General features: G+C 40.4%; 1 protein-coding gene across 4 annotated transcripts; it reads left to right on the plus strand.

The window, feature by feature from the left end:
- The first annotated feature begins 1,631 nt into the window (after positions 1 to 1,631).
- Positions 1,632 to 20,688, plus strand: tiprl (TIP41, TOR signaling pathway regulator-like (S. cerevisiae)). Of its 4 annotated transcripts, none has more exons than XR_004616139.1 (9): positions 1,632 to 1,779; positions 5,029 to 5,156; positions 7,644 to 7,823; positions 8,565 to 8,664; positions 8,821 to 8,952; positions 9,158 to 9,253; positions 9,408 to 9,470; positions 9,895 to 10,016; positions 16,825 to 16,956. XR_004616139.1 is itself a non-coding variant. In XM_034607698.1 (9 exons), the coding sequence occupies exons 1-8, from the start codon at positions 1,741 to 1,743 to the stop codon at positions 16,954 to 16,956; spliced, it is 870 nt and encodes a 289-aa protein (XP_034463589.1). In that variant the 5' UTR covers positions 1,632 to 1,740; the 3' UTR covers positions 16,957 to 16,971; positions 20,492 to 20,688. The 4 variants fall into 4 exon arrangements, 3 of the variants coding, with proteins under 3 accessions (XP_034463589.1, XP_034463588.1, XP_034463590.1); XM_034607698.1 differs by lacking the exon at positions 9,895 to 10,016 and adding an exon at positions 20,492 to 20,688 and having other exon boundaries at positions 16,825 to 16,971; XM_034607697.1 differs by lacking the exon at positions 9,895 to 10,016 and having other exon boundaries at positions 16,825 to 17,453.
- Positions 20,689 to 21,548: the final 860 nt, after the last annotated feature.

Below are 21,548 nucleotides of genomic sequence, written 5' to 3' on the forward strand. Positions count from 1 at the left end.
CAGTTAAAAAAATGATGATACAACCAAGGGTTCCCAAACTTTAGTAAGATATTGTATTTTTCTCTAACATACAATTAAAACAATAAGGTTACCAGGCAATAAGGGTACCAGCCCGAGGATGGAGTAGATGCAGCATATATGTCTTGGTGCATGTATGCAGGAGGTGTACAATTGTACAGGTACAATAATAAAGTGCCCTTTCATGTAATATTGGTTTATGTCATGGTTAATCCACCAATAAACATGTATAGCCATTAACAACCATAGAATAAAAAAATATTTTTGCAACTTGAGCATTTCCTAATCTACACAAAAACTAACAAACTACATTAAACTGTATTAATACAAGCTTATGAAGTGTCTTACAACGCCATGCCACTAATAGAAGGAAACTGAACATCTAGTACCTGTATTCATGTCATTAGGGCTGAAAATTTATTTCAGCACTCTATGATAGATAAATAAATACACTGGTATCATATCAGTGAACAGCTTTAAGCAGCACTTTGTATCTCCACTCATATTTTCATGGCTGTGAGCCCAAATAAAGGTCAAACAAAAGCTCTTAAAGTGTATGTTTCCTTTAAAAATTACACAAAATCAGTATAAAGTTAAAAAACTATATATATAGTGTTCATATCGGCGTATGTGTGTTTGTAGGCGTACGGCTGTTTTAGATTTGTTTATTATGTAGGCATATGGTTGATTTAGATATATATTTATTATGTAGGCATACGGCTGTTTTAGATTTGTTTATTATCAGAATCAGCTTTATTGGCCATGTATGCGGACACATACAAGGAATTTGACTCCGTTTTTTCCGTTGCTCTCAATGTACATACACAGAAATAGACAAATATACAAAAAAAGCAAGGACAACAAAGCAGAACAGTTTAAGATAAACATTTAACTACTATATACATTTAAAATCTGAATTTAAATATATATACTAAAGTATACATATATGAACATAAAAAACACAACAACAATGAGAATGAAATGAGGAAATAGTGCAATGGTTTATGCAGAGTGCAAAGATGCTTCAATAAATATGGAAAGATGTCACAGGATACTTTATATACATGAGGTATTATGAAGGCATACTGTATGACTGTTATTACTTAATAAATGTTTATGTTAGTGAATAATCAATATCCACAAACGTTTTATAGAAGACAAGGAAACAAACTATATATATGTATAATATATTTTATGTTTTCATTATATTAGATTATACATATACACACACACAATGTTGGCTCATGTATAAACGGTGGCACATGCGTAGGTCTAAAACTCAGAACATAGACTGTATATAAAAAAAAGGAGGGGGCTCTCTGGCTCTACAGGAGGGAGGGAGGAGCACTCAGTTTGATGCAATTCTACACACTTCACCTTTAATAGAAATATAAAAGTAATTTCAATCACGCGATTTTGAAACAGGCACAATCATTTTTCTCTCCACCTAAATTTTTCACATTATTACATTATTTGAAAATGTTCGTTTGTATCTTCTTTTTAAAAAAGCCTTTCGTAACTCCTCACGGCTTCTCCTTCACATTTTCACTTGACATCGTGACGTTATCCATCGGAGTCAAGGAATATTGGTTAGGAAAGTTATTTGGACTTTCCTAAGGCACCCAAGGTCTGCAGCAACTGATACAGAGGAAGTGGCGGAACCATAGAGCGAGCGTTTCCATAACGACCGGACGTTTTTCTCGGGCGGACCAAGTAACCTCCATGACATGGATGTATGAAACAATTGACAACAATACCGAGGTAAACTGCTTTATTTCTGTATATCTATGTTGCAGCACACAGTTGTGCAGTCTTCATTTTTCTCCTAACATTAACGACTGTGTTTAATGTGATGATGTGCAGTGAAGCGGAGCGGTGACTGTACATCAGCGGTACAATCCGGGGACAAAGTAAAGTTTGATGCACATGAAAACGTTCATACACATCACTTCTCTTCGTGCACAAGTGGAGATACATTTCCAGTCGCTTCTAATGGTTAAATGGTTGCATTAGTACAACGATATACGCATGGGTTATGGTTAAAACCAGCAGCAAAGCTATTCGAAACTTTGATTATGGTCAAATTTTATATTTGCTGGATTAAAGGTAACTAAGTAGCTAAAGTTTTGCAATTTTCCAAATGTAATAAAAATAGAACCCACCCTCGGTGATATTTCGTAATTGTGAGGTGAGGTTGACCAGTGCATCTGAGAGCAGTGTTACTGACGGGTGTCTCACAAAAGTGAGATGGGTTGAAAGATAGCAGTAGTGAGTTAATGAGTTGATCATACTGAAACTGGTCCTTCTGTTGTCATAGTTCAATTTGACAGCAGTTGTTGATGGTGGACGAGAGTATTGAGAATACTGGGTTTTGAGGTGTAGTAACATTTATCAACTGAGAAAACAGCCTGAACTGCACATTTCACTGCTAGTTCACAGCTAAATTGCTAACTTCTAAAGCTGTGTCTCAATTCAGGGGCCACATTCTTCGGAAGACCCAGTCTATGCAGCCGACATCCTTCATCGGCCGCATAGACTGCATCTGCCCAACAAAAACGGTCTGGTCTTCTTATGGGATCACCAGCTTGTCCTGCCCTTACAGCTATCGCCTAGCAACAGAGCTACAGACAAAAATGTTCTACGTTTGATTAAAGTCATTGAAAATAGTTTTTTTTTAAACATATATACTGTTTAGTTAAGTACTTATTAAAAAATGTATTCTTAAGTTTTCGCCTTGCTTGCTACTGCCATTACCTTTTTGAAATACAGTTCGTGAAAGAAGTGCAATCTGCTCCAGTCACTATTCTCATGTCACGCGTCCTCTCCCTCCCTCATTACCCAGTACCCACACAAACAAACTATCTACAAAACGTCTGTAACATATTTCGGTCTAACCTTAAACCCCTTCTGTAATATTATGCACAAGATACCTGAGGCCTCATTTTCAAACAGTGTGTAAAATTTATATGAAAGCTGTACATGCATTTTTTTGCACAAGGAGAAATAACACTGCTGGTTTTATGAAAAAACAGCAGACGGGAAAGTGGTGATGCAGACATGAGGTAGTGAATTGAAGGCAGATTATTGATCCACTGTATCAAAAATGTGTGTGTGAATGTAAAACTATTCTGTAAAGCACTTTGCGTGGTCATTAAGACTAGAAAAGCGCTATATAAATACAGACCATTTACCATTTAATGAGACACATGGTGTTCTGGGATCAGATGTAAGGAGCGATATCGGTTCGGTTATCTATTTTAAAATTAAACAAGTAAACCTCTGCTTAACTTGCCGTCACTGACAGCACGCTATTGATGGTAAAACTGTCAATTTGTAGATGATTAAAATTTCTTATTTCACAAGACATGAGGGTTATGTTCCTTCAGCATTTAAAATGATATAGTAATGAGCAGTAAACTATCTTGTGTTCACTAGTTAGTGTAGTGTAAGTTGGTGTTAATTCAACATAATTAAATTTGATTTGTATATAGCCAAATCATATTATACATTATCTCAAGGCACTTTACATAGAAGGTCGAGACCTTGAAAATTATAGAGAAACCCAACAGTTCCCATAAAGAGAAGCACTTTGGCGACTGTGGAGAGAAAACACTCCCTCATTAACAGGAAGAAACCTCTAAGAGAACCAGACTCAATGTGGGCGGCCATCTGCCTCGACCGGTTGGGGTGAGCAGGGAGAAATGAGGGAGAGGTGGGTGGAAAAGAGGAGAGAGAAGAGAGAGAGATAGGGGGGAGGAGAGGGTGAGAGAGAGGAGAGAGAGACCAGGAACACTTGTGCACCATCAGGTTTCAGCTCTGACTAGTTGTAATGAAAACAATAAGAGTGTAAAGATGTTATTAATGATAGCAGTAACAATTCCTATAATAATTAATTAATAAGTATTACTGTTAATAATCATACTAATAATTGTTGTTATCCTGCAGCTCCGGAGCCAGAGATACCTGCAAAGAGAGAGAGAAAGAGAGAGAAAATATGGGAGGAAATATAAAACACATAGTTAATGAGACCGAGAGAAGGGGAGAAGTGCTCATTGCATGATCGGAATTCCCCCAGCAGTCGAGACCTATAGCAGCATAACTAAGGGATGGTTCAGGACTCACCTGATCCAGCCCTAACTTTAGGTTTTATCAAAGAGGAACGTTTTAAGTTTAATCTTATATGTACAGATGGTGTCTGCCTCCTGAACCCAGATTGGGAGCTGGTTCCACAGGAGAGGAACCTGGTAGCTGAAGACTCTACCTCCCATTCTACTCTTACAGATTTGGCACCACAAGAGAGCCTGTATTTTGGGAGCAATTTGATATATGAAATATATATATATTAGTGTGTTAATGTAAGCTGCTTTATCTTTTTGTATTTCTATGTGTTTTCTTCGTACCTCCTATCTTGTTGATTACTAGCAGACAGCCTCTTGTACACTGCTCAAAACTATCAAGGGAACACTTAATGGTCACAGTATAGTCAGTTCAACTTCAGGGTTATCAATCTGAAATGAAAGTGACAACAGGTGCAATGGAGACGCAAAAGCAACCCCCCTTTTTGGGGGTTGTGGTGGCCAAATACAATTGCTATCTCCTTATCCTTCCTGACGGACTCTTCTCTAGTTGTGTGTTCTGCTAGTGTCCTTGTTACTACTGGTAACACAAGTTTGATTAGCCTGTGATTTCAAATTACCACATTTTAATTTCGGTCTGAGAGATGAAAGATTATCAACATGAATATTTATTTATAGTTTATTGAGATCCTATGTGTGATTCAAGTGTTCCCTTAATTGTTTCGAGCAGTGTATATGTTAAACATATATTTGCAAGAAGGAATGAGAAATGAGCAGAACAGAATGACATTCATTAATAAGAGTTTGTAATGCAGCACAAACTCAAAAACTGACAAACAAAACATAAATCAAGCCTGACTATGAATATCAAATCTGATTATGCCCTTTGTCAGTCCAGTCTGTTTGAAAAATCTGCTGATGATCTCTCTTGTAGTCAATGCTGGCCACTCTGTCCACGATGATGTCTCATGGTTTCAAGAGCAGTAAGCAGAACTTTACCTTTGGACAATGGAAAGTGACTGCTGCCAAAAATCACATTATGAAATCCAAAGACATCGAAAGGTAAGATGTTCCCCATGCTTTATTCGTATTATTTTAGAATTTAGTATTTATTCAGTATTTGTACTTTTTTCCTAAATTTTACTTGATAAGCTCTGCTGGGTTCTGCCTTGTCTTGAGTTATGCTGCCTAAGTACAGTGGCTTCAGACATTTTCCAAGCACTTTTACCTTTTGCTCACTTTGTTATTTTTGATTTATTTTTAAATTGATCAAATTGTAATTTTTACACATCCATATACTCTCAATATCCCATAATGACAAAATACAAAAAACTGTTTGAGTTTTTTTAACTCATCAAAAATAATAATAGAAAAGTGTTTAGACTGTTTCACTTGCAAATAGATGCATTTGAGTTGTAAAATATATCAAGGAGCATGTGTGGGAATATCATGTGTAACAAAAATCAACCCAGGTATTTGACAGAAAGGTTGTCACGGTTAGCACGATTGGGTGGAAAGGTCATATTGACTTAAGAGTGACATTTTTTCATGCATGTACAGTATGTCTGTTTATAACAGTGAACACTGAGTATAGATCTGATAAATGTAGCTTTGAGGATCATAGTGATTCGTAGTAAGTGTAATTCTAATGAGAGATTAACAGTGCTGAATACCCCCCACATTCTTTATTAAATCACATCTTTTTTCAGTTATATGATTGCATAGGCTGTGTGGCTCAGGAGATAGAGCCTGTTGTCCACTAACCACAAGATCGGCAGCTCGATTCCTGTCTCCCCTGTTTCATGCCGAAGTGTCCTTGAGCAAGATTACCGCTGATGGTTTTACCGGCAGTGTATGAGTGATTTGTGATAGAGAAAGTGCTCCACATAGAAACACCGTATGAATGGGTGGCTTTGAGTGGTCATCAAAACTAGAATAGTGCTATATAAATAAAGACTGTTTTAAACCATTAACAGGCTAGCACTATAACACAGTAATTGGCCTCATTCACCAGCCATTCTTAAGAAGAATTTGGCAACAGTGGATGTTCACATTTGTCAGCTATGGCCAGAGATTACTAAGAGTTCTCCTTCTGTTACATCCCCACCTGCCTGCCACTCCTTCCACCATGTTTTTACAACACAAAACAAATGCTGCGCTTGCTGCCCCTGCATCTTGGAGACTTGCTGACTGTGGTTAATGCTGGACAGTATTAACCTAATCATCACAGTACAGTGTTTCCGATAGGATTTTTTTTAGCGGCAGGGAAAGGTTTTGGAAAAAATTTGAATCAGTTTTCTTTTTGTTGTGTTTCTCTAAAATGGTGTAAGGTTTTATGTAGGACTAGATGTTAAGATCCCTTGCTTGTCTTCGTGACAACTGCTTCTTGGACTCTGCGGGATGGTCAAGTGAGTGATGGTGCCTCATTGGGTCATCAAGTGTGTAACCTCCTTTCCCAACATTTCGCTTATACGCCCACAATGTCTAAAGACGGTTCAACAAAGAGAACTTGCTTTCAGGGCTCACCCCCTCGGTGCCATCTACTCATTTGAGGCCCAGGTGGAGTCCTTTCTCTTCATCCAGTGCTACTGACTGCCCTTCTCAGCAGATCTAGAGAGGTCTTTAACCGCTTGCCGGTGGGCCTTTCCTCACACTCCCATCTCCAGGAGTTGATGTGACTACAAACCCTCTGCAGCCAACATAGACTAGTCAGACTTTTGCTTTCCCGCCACGTCGACCGCAAGTTCAGTGTACCACAGTTTTTTGCACTCGCAGGCCTCTCCACTGCATCCTCAAAGGGTACAGTAAGTTTGATGATATAAATGAGCTGAAGTGAGGCCGACCATAGCACAAGGTCTAGTCGGCCTTAATGGTGAAGCTCGGTCTGAATGTCTCCATCTCCCACAGCTCTTTCCAATAGATCTTTCCGTTCTCCACTCCCTCCCCATCTCATCCATCGTGTTTTAAAAGGGAGTCCCCTTTCTTTGTGTATGTGCTTATCAGGCTGTCAGCATAAAGTCAGTAGGGTGTTGGTTCTTTCATGTAATGCCATTATCATCACTAAGTGTCATATCCAATTAATGAATATTCCTTATTAGTTGAATAAAGAAGCTCCAATCTATATCAAATGTTTCACAGTTCAGAATATAGGCTAACTTCTCCATAGCACAGCACTTGGTTAATTTCTCATGGTTTCTATATTCTCAGGATGGAAACTTTTTTCAGTTACAGCACTCCCACAGCCTAATGCAGGGGAAAGTGAAAAAAATGTATATATATTACAGATATTACACATTTTACCACCTGTACTGACATGTAGTGTAGCTATAAATAGCCAAACATAAGCTGAAATGTTTTACTATTTTGGTTGTGCAGAGAATAAGATTATTGACACAAAGAGAAATGATTGTTGAGAAAATATAAATTAAATTACAAAAATTTTATCAAACCTTGTGACTTGTATGATTCAATCCTGAACTGAAGTACAGGTGTTATTGTTGATAAGTGTTTGTAGTAGCGAGAACAGTTGTTTTCTGTTTGCCTTCCCAGGTTAGCAGGAGAGATGAACATGCCTTCCCTTCCAGAGATGCTGTTTGGGGACAACTTCTTACGTATCCAACACATAGATGGCTACGGCATTGGATTCAATGCCATTGATGCCCTTAGGAGAGTAAACAACATGGAGGATGCTGTCAAGGTGGCCTGTGCTCAAGAATGGCAGGAAAGCAGGCAAGATGAGCATGGCAATGTGATACAAAAGAAAGTAGCTTAATATTTGCTTTGTTAACATTTGACATGTGAAAATGTGGCCAACCATTCAAACATTGAGAACCAAAGAACAACCATACTTCTTTAAAATGACAAATGATAGAAAATGGAAAAAATTATTGGCTCAAACTAGACAGTGTAACAGAGTTTCAGTACAGACGGTTTGATATTAGGATATTTTTTGTTGGCACAATTAAGCAAAACTCGAAGTACCCCTCCCTCTGAATGAATGTCAGTCTCTCCACAAACAATTATATTTGAGGTTCTGCCATATCTGCCACTAATGGGCCTTCAGAGACATGTATTGTTAGCAATCAGAGTTAAAGAGGAACATACACTAAATCCAAATAGTTGAATGTTTTCTACCCTGTCGTGCCAAAACAGGCAGAAAAGAAAAACATTAAGAAAAATATCACTGTTTGCTCCACTGAGTGATTGGCTATATGAGGTGCATGTTCAATAATAAGAGATTAGTTCTACTATTGGAGTTATGATTCACATGTCTGAGGTCAATACATAATAAATAATAGGACAACATGAGTTGAACAGTGTCAATCTCTTGTCACCCATACACTGAGAAAATAGGACATCACATGCAGGGACGCTGTCAGAATTCACTTTTTGTTGAAAAAATAAGTAAAGCAGCTAATTCCAAGTATCTCATCTGCAATGTTAACATGAATCTGTGTCATCTCATTCCAGAGCTGATTCTGAACACTCAAAAGAGGTGGTGAAACCTTACGACTGGACATACACCACAGACTACAGAGGCACTCTAATGGGAGAAGATATGCAGATAAAGGTATGGGGTCATTTTCATTAATGGAATCTAACACAAAACTCGCAACAACTTTTGTTATGTTTATTATTAAGGCTCAGAAATATGAAGTGGGATTTTCTGTCTTTACGCAGCTCTGCTTTTGTCTGCGTTAAATTTGTACCTGTTGCTCCTCTGAAGGTGACTGAGACAGCAGAGCGTATCGATATGGAGAAGCTGAAGGCTCGGGAACAGATCATGTTCTTTGAAGACGTGCTGCTGTTTGAGGATGAGCTGCATGACCATGGAGTGTCAATGATCAGTGTAAAAATTGTGAGTGGTGTTATAAGATTTAAGAGGAAAACACATTTGAGTTAAGCATTTACTTGATTTAATAAAAGCTTATTACTATGCAGTAATCTTTTTAGCTTTCATTTATTCAGGGCCTTTTCACTTAGAGTCCACCTCTTTTTTGTAGGGAACACACTCACACAGTTATGCAAATTCACTCTGAAATCTGTGTGTCTTGATGATGCAGAGGGTGATGCCCACCAGTTTCTTCCTGTTGCTGCGTTTCTTCCTACGTGTGGATGGAGTGCTGATAAGAATAAATGACACGCGACTGTATCATGAGGCAAGTTCGTTTCCTTTAGCCAGGATAAAGTTCAATACAGTGTTTCATAATAAGCTATTAATAACATTGAAAATGTGGCAGACGTTATACCATACTAACTATGATAAAAGCTTGAATGAGTAATGAATGATAATTATCCCTTTTCTGTTTTCAGGCTGGAAAGAATTACATGCTACGAGAGTTCAGCACCAGAGAAAGCAAAATAGCGGAACTCAAGGTGAGTTCTTATGACAAGGTATAAGGCACAGCTACAGAGCATGAATCTCCTGAGCTGTGATCAGACTGCTCATGGTTTGTAAGATAGGTTTGTAAATAAATGGTGTTTTCGGGCATTTAAGTTAATTCAGGTCCTCAGGAATAGTAGTTTAATGAGATAATCTGCTTTGAATCCAGTACTGTCCTCTCCCCCCGATTTTTCCAGGACAGTGACCTCTCATGGTCTCCATTAGCAGATGCAGTTGTTTGCTCAGTCTTCATGAAAGTGACTTACTATTGTAATTTTGTATGTATTGTTTTTTTATCACTTTTTTGATGTTTTTATACGTGGGGAGATTGCAACCCCTTTCTATGTTTAAAGATGTTTTCTGGTGTTAAATTTGAATGTCATCCTCGATCCTTTTCCATTCATCCACTGACTTCAGGTTGATGACCTGTAATCCCTTCCAATTGGATGCTGTTACAACCCAGTTTTTGTCTAGGAGGAAGGGAAGCAACACAGCGCCGATGGTGTCTGGCAATGCTAAATAATTTACATAAACAAAAGGTGAACATTGAACAAATTTAAGACACAAAGGGTTAGGGGCGGAGGGTGATGCCAAATCATTAAAAAAAAAGACAAACCCTCTTTCTTAACGCTGGCCCTACTCCCCTGACTGATAGTTTCACAAAAGAAAAACTGTCTGCTAATTAAACTAAACTATCCTTCATATAAGTGACAAAATACATTCAGGCCGCCATCCATAAGGCTTAATGAACTAACAAAAGGAGTCTAGGTGAAGTGTACAATGAAATTAGGAAAATAACAAACTAAACTATAGCCCAACAAAACAAACCCTTAATCCCTGAACGAGTGCCTCACAAGGTAACATTCACTAAATTTCCAGAGCAAATCAATACTTAATATGCACACATAAGTTAACATACGAAGTCAAGAGGCACCGAGGAAGACAGATCATGTTAAATCTCAGCTGCCCCTGGCAACATCACACAGGGCTTCTTGTCCTCTTGCCCACGAGGACAAGAGAGCCGGATTGGTCACTGCGTAATTGGCCTGTGGGCGATGCAGGGCGGTGCGTCAGGAGGAATTCCCTGGAGGTGCATAGGTTGGAGGAGTGCTTCACCTGTGGGGAAATAAGAGAAACTCCCCCACATCTTACTCGGTGATAAGAAAAACGCAGAGGGCCGTAACAGATGCTGTGAGCGTTTTTTGTCTCATGTTCACAGGCAGCTAATTTCATTCAATCTCTTGTCCAGACTCCTTGCTTTGTTACTGACACTCCAGTCATCTTCCATACTTAAGTTACAGGATGAGAACTAAACCAACAGCTCTCTGCATCAAACCATGCACGTACTTCTGCATTTCAGGTTCAGGTGTTTCAGCATGAAACACTGACTTAAATATTTTTGTGTAAAAATGTAATTTGTTCCACACTCTACAAAGGATTTGATTTATGGCTTCATCACAGTACAATCACCAGCCACAACAACAATTCCAGGTGCAAAGTGGGATTAAAATATGCAACATGGTGGAAAGATCTGACAAAGATTACAGTGACCACCTGAAACAATGTTCGACCCTTCACCAGCAATACCATGAATTCAGACCATGTTGACCCGGCAACAGGGGATGGGGGCGTCTTGTTCAGAATCACAAAGAGTTTACAGCATTCAAAATTGAAAGACATACAAACTTGATTGTAAAAGGTTTTTTTTTATGATAGCACACAAACATAACATCAAACGTCACAGAGGCTTAGTTGGCCCCACCAACATTTCAGCTGGTCCCACATTGTAATATTGTACACTATTCTTTTAGTCAAGAGTCTAATCGCTGAGGAAAGGGTCAAGGGAAATTTCTATTAAAATCTGTGCAGTCAAATGTTGCAAGACAGTGTTTCCCTATAATAGTCCAGGCCTCGAACCACCACCAGGCCAACAAAATGAAAAATAACCAGTGCTTTCCACAAGCCCACTACTTATTAAAATCCAGTCAGTTACTTTATTAAGGCTTGTTGTCGAGCAGACAAACCTATACATCCTTTCTATCTCCCAAGCTTGGCCTTTTGTATTGCTCTCTGAGTGAAGTGCACATGCCATGACTCTGCCTCCACCATATTTGACGGTTCTTTTCTTTATCCATTCTTTTCTCTTCCCATTGTTTTGTTACAAGTTAATCCTGGTGTAATCTGTCCAAAGAATCTTCCAGAACCCAACATTTTTAGATTGTGTTGAGTGTTCACAGTGGTTTGCACCTTGTGGTGAACCCTCTGTAGTTACATTTATGAAGGCGTGTCTGTATTGTAGAACATGACAATGATACACCTATCTCCTTGAGTGTTCTTAACTTTTCTAGATGTTGTGAAGGGTTATTTTTTCACCAAGGAAAGAATTCTGCACTCTTCCAGGCCTTTTGTTGTTGCAGTCATTCTCCTGAAGTCTTTGCTATCTGTCAGATAGGTTTGGTTTATTTTTACAGCCGAATGATGGCCTCCTTCACTTGCATCGACACCTCTCTGGACAGCATATTGAGACTTCCCATGAACAGCTACAAAATATATATTCAACATTTGGAATCAACTCCAAGTGCTTGTCAGTCAAGCATTGTCGCATGTGTAAAAACATCAACTTTACTTCCAGCACACTACTGGCCGAAAAGAAGTATGTTTTCTGAAGGCAGTGGAAATGCTGCTGATACACCTAGGGCACCAACTCATACAAACACAGGACAGCACCAGTCTTCAGTCTTCCACTGAAAGAAAGGAGCAAGCCGCCTGAACTTTACCTATCAGCTTACATCGCAACAAAATGGCCCTACATCAGCTGGCCAATTTAGAGCATTAACAATATGCTCAAATGCACTCACAGTATAACCTCACACACATAACATGGGAACTAAATGAATGTTCTTACTTGGGTCGGAAAATTGTTCCAGAACCCACAAACTGCATTTTATCAACAGAAGAGTCCTCACCCTTCTGGAACTCCAATTTGTGCATTTAATGGCCGTGTCTGCCTCTACTGGAGCTTAAATTCTTGCTTTCCCTTCCTCTCCTGACTTTCCAACAGAAGAGGGTTAGGTGCACATCCTCTGGCCCATCCGCATTCATACCAGGGGAAAACGTGGTGGGTCGGTCACATTTATACCCTGGGAGCAGATGCCACAGTCCGGCCTCCTGCTAGCTAATGTCCGGTCACTGGAGAACAAACTTGACAAGCTGAGAGCCAGGATTACAGGACAACAGGAAATTAGGGACTGCTGTGCCTTAATTTTCACGGAGACCTGGCTGTCAACCAAAGTACCGGAATCCGCTGTGCAGTGACAGACTCACTCCGTTCACCATGGCCAAACACACACACACCACCATTAGAAAACTCCATGCTGCATCAGTGCGCAGAAAATGGCTCACCCTGATGCTGTGTTGATTTGCGTGGGACTTCAACCACTGCAACCTACGGACTGTGCTCCCGAAATACTTCCAGCATGTAAACGCAACATCTGTAATGCATACATAGCTGCCCCCGACCACATTTCCCTGTTCCTGTAACCAGCCTACAGACAAAGACTCAAACAACAAACCCGGTGATTAAACAAGTTAAACTCTGGTCTTCAGAAACTGAGAGCATCATGTAGGACTGTTTCTCACCGACATACAGGTATGTGTTTAAAGCTCCGCCACACTGGAGGATTCTTCCATCAACAACAACAGGAGTGTGCTGAATGTGTGACTTGATACATTAGAACCTGTGTTGACAACATTGTGCCCACCGTACAAGTTAGGAAGTTTCCAAACCAGAAGCCCTGAATGAACAGTCAGGTACATCACATGCTGCAAGCCCGTTCAAATGAGATAGTGTACAAAACAGCAAAGTACAGACTGAGGAAAACGATCAAAGAGGCTAAAAAGGAGAACAGGGAAAAACTGGTGAGCTTCTACTCTGATGCCGGGCAGATGTGGCTGGGCCTGCAACACATCACAGATTCTAAAAGCGCCACCACAGAGATCACCAACTCCACCATAACCCTGCCTGTACAGTTCAACCAATTCTACGCCCGCTTCGAGACCTCCAGCAGCAACATACAGGGAAGGCACTCACACACCCAGATAAATCACCAGCTGATGTACACAAAGCCCTGAGGAGAATTACCAAAATTGGAAAAACAGCATCAAATAGCCTTGTGATGAACACTGGTACCCTGCAAGGATGTGTTCTCAGCCCCATGCTCTGCACACTGTTAACATACGACTACATCACCTCTCACAAATAGTGGCTCCAAAGTCTACAGGCCGGTGGCGCTGATGTCCCACATCATGAAGACCCTGGAGAGGCTCATCCTGGAGCAGCTCAGGCCCATGGTCAGGCCATAATATACCTGCTGAATTGAGTCTACGCCCACCTGGACAAGCCGGCTAGCACTGTGAGGGTTTTTTGACTTCTCCAGTGCTTTCAACACCATCAGGCCAGCTCTACTGGGCGAGAAACTCACAGCAATGCAGGTGGTTGCCCCCGTTTTGTCCTGGATTGTGAACTACCCGACTGGCAGACCACAGTATGTGCGCTTGCAGCACTGTGTGTCTGACAGTGGTCGGCAACACCGGGGCCCCACAGGGGACGGTCCTCTCTCCCTTCCTCTTCACCCTCTAAACCACGGACTTCAGCTACCAGACAGAGTCCTGCCATATCCAGAAGTTTTCTGATGACTCTGCAATAGCTGGATGTATCAGCAAGGGTGAGGATGCTGAATACAGGGCTGTGGTGGGTAGCTTTGTCACATGGTGTGAGCAGAACCACCTGCAGCTTGACAAAGGAGCTGGTTGTGGTTCTGAGGAGGGTCAGGACACGGTATGACCCCTGTTTACATCCAGGGGGTAAGCGTGGACATTGTGGAGGAGTATAAAGACCTGGGAGTGTTCATAGACCGTAAGCTGGACTGGGCTAAGAACACTGATGCCCTCTACAAGAAGGGCCAGAGACTGAAGTCCTTCAACATTTGCCGGACTATGCTGAAGATGTTTTATGAGGCTGTGGTGGCCAGTGCTCTCCTGTTTGCTGTTGTGTGCTGGGGCAGCAGACTGAGGGTTGCGGACGCCAACAGACTCAACAAACTGATCCGCAAGGCCAGTGACGCTGTGAGGGTGGAGCTCGACTCTCTGACGGCGGTGTCAGACAGGAGGATGCTGTCTAAGTTGTCAGACAGTCTGAGTCAACAGACTGGACTCATTACATTGCCAGCAATAGCCGCACATATCAATGCTTGCACTAAATACTTAATGTACAGAACGCACATATTGTATATATTTCATATTTTATTTTATATGCTTATATTTCTACTCTTGCATTGAGCAATTGTAACAAACACAATTTCCCCCTGGGATCAATTAAGTATTTCTTATTCCGATTCTGATTCTGAATACCATCCTGAAATTTGCAAATGACCCCACAGTCATTGGCCTTATTATTGGCGGTGTCGAAACAGCATATCGGTGTTAGGTGGCAAGAAAAATGTGAGTAGAACAATCTCACCCTCAACACAGACAAGACCAAGGAAATGATTGTAGACATGAGAAAGGAGAACTCATTAGCCGCTGATCATCCGTGGACTGGAGGTGGAGAGGGTGAGCAGCTTCAAATTCCTGGACGTCTATATCAGTGATGACCTCACCTGGACTCTAAACACCACCCAGCTGGTCAAGAAAGCACAACAGTGGCTGTACTTCCTGAGGAGGCTGAGGAAATTTGTCATGTCACCAAAGATCCTCAGTAACTTCTACAGCTGCATCATTGAGAGCACCTTGACCAGCTGCATCACCGTGTGGTATGGGAGCACCACTGCGATGGACCGCAAGCACCTGCAGAGAGTGGTCAAGACCGCTGAGAGGATCGTCAGGACATCTGTTATGTTAAGGACTCCGACCACCCCCAACATGGACTGTTCACACCTCTGACAGAAGGTACAGAATAGTTAAATGCAGGATGTCCAAACTGAGGAACAGCTTCTATCCAACAGCAATCAGACTGTTAAGTTAAATACTCACTGGCCCTGACACCACCCTGGATAACAGGACAGATCCTTCTAAAAAGCACACACATGCACACACAGCACACCAGCTGTCAAATGGCCAGAGAAAAGGGCCAAAGAGCATACTTGGTTTATATGCTCCAGGTCCTGATGATGTTAGGTGTTAATCCACTCACCCGCGGAACAAGAAGCATGAGGTGCGGATCCTGGAGAGAAAGAGTACACACAAACGGACAACACTGGGGTTGTAGAACGCTCCATGCGCCTGCGTAGTACCACTGAGAGACGGCGTTCTCTAATTTGTGAACGGTGCTTCATATGCTTGCACATATGAAAGAGGAAGTGAACCAAAGAAATGCTACATGTATATGTAGTCTGTTCCTAAGGCCCACACTGTTGTTTTTGTTTGTCTGTCTGTCTGATTGTTAGGCTGCCGTTTGGTTTGTATAGCCATGTAACAACGCATTGAACAATGGGCAATTCCCCTTGGCAAAGTTTGCAGAATTATGCAAAGTGTGCATAAAAGGCTCAGAAATCTGCAAGAGATTCTTCACGCATGGGATGATTTTACAGTTAAACAGCCCTAGAACCTCTCGTGGACTAACTGGGAACAATTCTCAAAGTCTGCAAGACCTTGATGGTGGACATTTGGAGTGGGTGTCAGACTGAAACTTAAAGTTACCTCTATAACCACAAATTCTGCTTCAACAGAAGCAGAGTTAAGTTCATTTAACATATAGCCATATAACAAAAATATTTCTTGTTAGTATAGACCCCAGTTCAACACCACTGTAAACATCAATCTTAATAATAAACACAAAGCTATCAATATCTCTCTGATGGTGGCAATCAGAGCAGACCATTTTCATCTTTGTTATGGTTGATAATGTAGTTTAGCTGTTGTATTGGCCTTAAAAAATAGGCTACTAAGTGCATGTATGGTTGTTTGGTCGCAGTTTTCTATAATAAGGTCTGTCTGTAAAAACCCTTGGCCCTCATCACAACATAAAGACTTCCTACATTACCAATATTTGCCGAATCTGTATTGGAAATTAGATAAAAAGATTAAAAAAACGTATAATGTAAATTTGCTAAAATCTTACCTATGGTACAGCATTTGCATGCAAATGTTATGTGCACCATGCATTTTAATTTAAAATTGTAATTTTGGTGATTGACAGTAATTATATATTAAACTTTAAATGAAACGTTCATTCTTTACCAAATTTATGCCTTTGGTAACAGAATCTCAATTAAATTCTTGAGGATTAATTAAAGGCTCCTGCCCTTTATTCATTGTTGTCATTCTAACAAATGTTACTTTCTCTTTCAGAATGTTCCTGCTGCACTGTACACTGATCCAAATGAGATCGCCCAGCACTTGTCCCTGAAGCTGACAGTGTGTGAGAAGCTGGAATTTCCCGTGCCACATGCTCAGACAGCTGTTAATGAAGTTCTCCAGTGACCAGTACAATATAAGGTGCACACTGATGTGTTGTGTAATTAAAAACAGGAATAAATAGCACATCATTAATCTTACAGTAACATGACCATTGATCTCCTCTTTAATTATCTGAGGAATTGTTTTATATGTGACCATTATGTTGATGTGCTCTTGAAATTCGGCCACCTTTGAGAGTTTGATTGGTTTTTCAGTGTATTAACATGCATTGTCAACTTTCAGCATTTGACAAACTGTAAAGCTTGGTAGGATAGTTGTATCCATACTTTTAATATTAGTGTATTCATGACATATTTGTAAGACACTGCAGAAAATGGAAACAAAGTCGGGCATCCAAAAAAATCTGTAAATATGGTTATTTCTCTACAGTGACTTATCGAAGTTGAAATAGTTTAGTTTCCATTTGCAAGTCAAACACCTTTAGAATCTATGTGATCATGTCTACCATATGGCCAAATAAATTTTGTTTGTGCAAATATAACTAGCTTGATTTACTTGCACTGTAATCTTGTTTTCTTTTCAGGAATGTTCTTGAATGAACCTGTGAAATCACACCAAAAAGAGTCTAAGATGACAAGATTGATAACATAACTAGACTTGCCAGCATATATGAGTGGGCCCTCGCCTGGCCACAGTGGAGAAGTGACCAACGAGTATATATTCAGGTTATTCCAAAGAAATTTGAACCAGAGGGATTACTTCCAGTTTCCAGTTGGTGGCATTGTTCAGCCATTCTGCCTCAGCTGCCAAATATTGTCCTTGTGGTGTGTTCATGTAGTGACTCTCATTTTACATGTCAAGTTTGAGGCAGATTGGAGCATGCGTAGTGACGTTACAACTAGGGTTGAGCCGAATACACGGATAAAATAAGTATCCGGTAAGGATAATGTACTTTAACGAGCACGAGTACCATCCGAGTTAAATGTCACACATCATTCCCTGATAGGCCAGCCACACACAGAGCTCTGTACGGTCATACATGTACACAAAGAAAGCCAGTTATGCAACTTATCTATTCAATGCACAATATTCACATTAATATCAATGCATATTTACAGCATCTGTTCAATTCACAATATTTAGCTTCTCAGTTCAACTATTTGTTCTGCAGAGGAGCTGTTCCTGCAGCACAAGGTTTTTACATATAGGTTTTGCCTTGAATATGGCCATAAATATGACTATTTCCTTGTATTAAAGTAGTCCTGTGTACTTAAATAAATACCACTACTATACAGTATGATGCCGTGCATCTCCTGCTCCTGCAAATATTTCTAAATAAAAAACCTTTTTAAACAAAAGAATGGATTTGGTCAACAGAAACGCTGGGGTGCTTTTATTTTGACACACAAACAGAAAGTGTTGCAACCATTTATAAATAAATAAACTCAACAGATAAACATTAAAACTCAGGTGAAAGATAATTTTCTCTGTTTATTGTGCTGTGAACCACAATGTTTATCTGTCTATGTTACTAACGTATTTCTGACACTTCCTGAAGCCGTTTCAAAGTAAAGGCACTCCAGCGGTACACTTTCTAAATCCATTTGTTCTAACGGGGCTTTGATTGTTATTGGAGACCGGAAGATGCTCGTCTTCATACTGCAGTGTCCTGGTATTAAGTTTAGTACATAATCCGACTTGGATTCAAGGAAATGCAGTAGATAAACCAGGCTCCGCCGCCAGTATCGGACACACTGTCCGTGTGAACAACAGACAACCGACACACAGCTGATCTGCGGTACAACCTCAGCCACTAAGTCCACGGGGGATCGACAGTGAAGACTGTCGAGATCGACCATTAGATCACGATCGACGGATTGGCAACCACTACTTTAGGAAAAAGTAAATGACTAGGAGAACCTTTTTTGAGGTGGAGCAAATTAAAAAGCTAAGTCATAGAATTTCACCGCCACGCCATGGACACGGATAAATCATCTTTGCGGACTAAATTTGATCACAGGGTTCCTCAGGGTTCTGTGCTCGGCCCAATTTTATTTACCTTATATATGCTTCTATTAGGAAACATTATCAGGGAACACTGCAAATTTTCCCTGCTATGCGTTTGATACCCAGCTATACTTATCAATGAAACCAGAACAAAGTCATCAACTAACTAAACTTCAAGCATGTAAGAACATTAAAACCTGGATGACCTGCAAGTTTTTCAGCTTTCAACACCATAATTCCCCAGAGATTAATCACGCTGAGCACTGGATCCCTCATAAACAGCCCACTGCTGTTTTCACTGCTTACACACGACTGTGCAGCCAGACACAAGGGGAATCTAATCGACCAGTTCGCAGATGATACCACAATACTGGGGCTGGTACACGGAAAAGAGGACACAATGTAAAAAAAGGGAGTCGAACATCTCGAGAGCTGTAGATAAAATAGCCTGGTGCTCAATGTCGACAAGGCTTAGGACATGATCATCTACTTCAGGAGGTTACAGTCTGAGCACACATCTCTCAGCATCAGCGGCTCTATAGTAGAGAGAGTAAAGGATGTCAGGTTCCACCGAGTGCAGATCTCTGAAGTCCTCAACTGGTCAAAGAACACCACTCTGATTGTGAAAAAGGCCCAGCAGAGACTGCACTTTCTGAGGAAACTGAAACAAACATTATTTCCAACCAGAATTGTCACTACTTGCTACAGAGGCATGGTGGAGAATGTGCTGACATCTTGCATCTCAACCTGGCATCCCAGTTGCAATTAGTCGGACAAAAAGGCCCTGCATAGGATAGTGAGGGGCGCTGAGAAGGTCATTGGATTCTCCCTACCCTTTGTCAAGTACCTCTTGCAGAGCTGGTGCCGGATCACAGCACTGAACATTCTTAGAGACTGCCCCCATAAACCTTTTGAACTGCTACCATCAGGCAAATGGTACAGGAGGCTTAAAACAAGAACTCCCAGACTGCTAAACAGCTTCCTTCCATAGGCTGTTCGGCTGCTCAACGCGTGACTTTCTGCACTAAGTTTGCACTTAACTCACAGCGACTAATTGGGCACTACAGCCAGTGTATATTTTACTATTTAACATCTTAGTTTTAAGATGGATATTTTATCACTACATTAACAATAGATGGGACTCAGAGACAATGTGTGTGTTTTATTTTGTATTTGTATGTGTGATCTCCTTTCGTTTTTTAAATCGTATTTAGTCATCCCAGGGAACCGCCATTTCATTCTTCCTGCACTACTGTTGTATGTCTGGTTAAATGACAATAAAGTCTGATTTGATTTGATTTCCAGTTATAATGCTTGCACTTAAATACCTCAGAAATGCACTATCTAATGATATAGCTACTGTAGATGACATTGCCCGTGCCTCCAACGAAACCTTTGATTCTCATATAAAATATATTTTTGATAAAGCTTATAGTCAGATATGCTCCTATAGGTCAAGAATATCAAGAGACACATTACACACAGAGCCTCTCTTTCCTCCTCTTCCTCTTCATCACATTAATGTCTCATCAATACATATGATTGTTGACTTGACTTATTCCCCAGAGTCCTTGTGCTTTATCGTTTACAGATCCAGGATCGCTGATGCAGCCACATCGTGAACGTGAATCTTGACCATGATGGTGGATGGTAGATTGTGATCATGGATGGTCATTATGGTGGCAGCTGAACATGGATTTTTAATACAACTAGATTGCTCCCTTCATCTCTGTGGGACATTTTCTTTTGTACAAATACTTAAAATACAAATACATTGATAAACCTCTTCATTTTAGTTAGACACTGCCTTTTCTTATCAATGGTGTAAATATTGTTATTTTATTGATGTGCTCTGCTACTTGCAGCATCTGTTGCACTTCTGTTTGTCCTGGGAGAGTGATCCCTCACGTGTTGCTCTCTCTTATGTTTCTAGGTTTTTTCCCCCTGTTAATAGGGGGGGGGTTAGTAATTTGTGTATGTGGTCCACTTTTCCAGTATTTTATGTATTGATCAGATCTTAGGGAGAAAGTCAACTTCTCCATGCAGTGTATTTCATTAACATTATCGGCCCCATCGTCCATTGATGGTGGGTTTGTCTACAGCTTCTTGCTCGCCACCAGTAGTACTTTGTAAAGGTACTCATCGTGAGTCCTGAAATTATCTGGGATTTTGCCCAAGTATAGTGTGACAAAATAACAGTCAACTTCCATTCCAAAGATATTCCTTATTTCTTTTGCATCCTCTTGCCAGTATGATTGAATCAAAGTTCAGCCCCAAAGGACATGGTCCGAAGTGGTCCGCCATTGATTTACCACACTGCCTCTAGCAGATATCTTGACCCTGAGAACCCTGCTTTACAAATTTCAGTTTTGGAGTCAGAAAATTGTATAATGTTCTTTCAGCAGAATTCTTGCCATGACATTGAGTTGGTAGTCCTAGCTTGACACTCCCAGATATCATGCCAGTCCTTCAGAAATTTTCAGCCAGAGTTAATCTCCCATTTTTGTTTGACCTGAACGGTACAATAATTTTTTGAGTTTTGTAACCTGTTATATATTTTGGATATAAGATGTTTGTTGTCTCTAGTCTCATAAGAATCAATAAACATATTGACCAGATTTGGCCCACTGCCCTCCGATTGTTTAATT

This window comes from Hippoglossus hippoglossus, chromosome 14 (genome assembly GCF_009819705.1).
Source record: "Hippoglossus hippoglossus isolate fHipHip1 chromosome 14, fHipHip1.pri, whole genome shotgun sequence".
NCBI lineage: Eukaryota > Metazoa > Chordata > Actinopteri > Pleuronectiformes > Pleuronectidae > Hippoglossus > Hippoglossus hippoglossus.

Coding starts and splice junctions, on each gene's coding strand:
- tiprl (XM_034607698.1), top strand. CDS start 1,741: ATGACATGGATGTATGAAACAATTGACAACAATACCGAG. Junction 9,254..9,407: donor ACACGCGACTGTATCATGAG/GCAAGTTCGTTT, acceptor TTCTGTTTTCAG/GCTGGAAAGAATTACATGCT. Junction 9,471..16,824: donor GCAAAATAGCGGAACTCAAG/GTGAGTTCTTAT, acceptor TTTCTCTTTCAG/AATGTTCCTGCTGCACTGTA.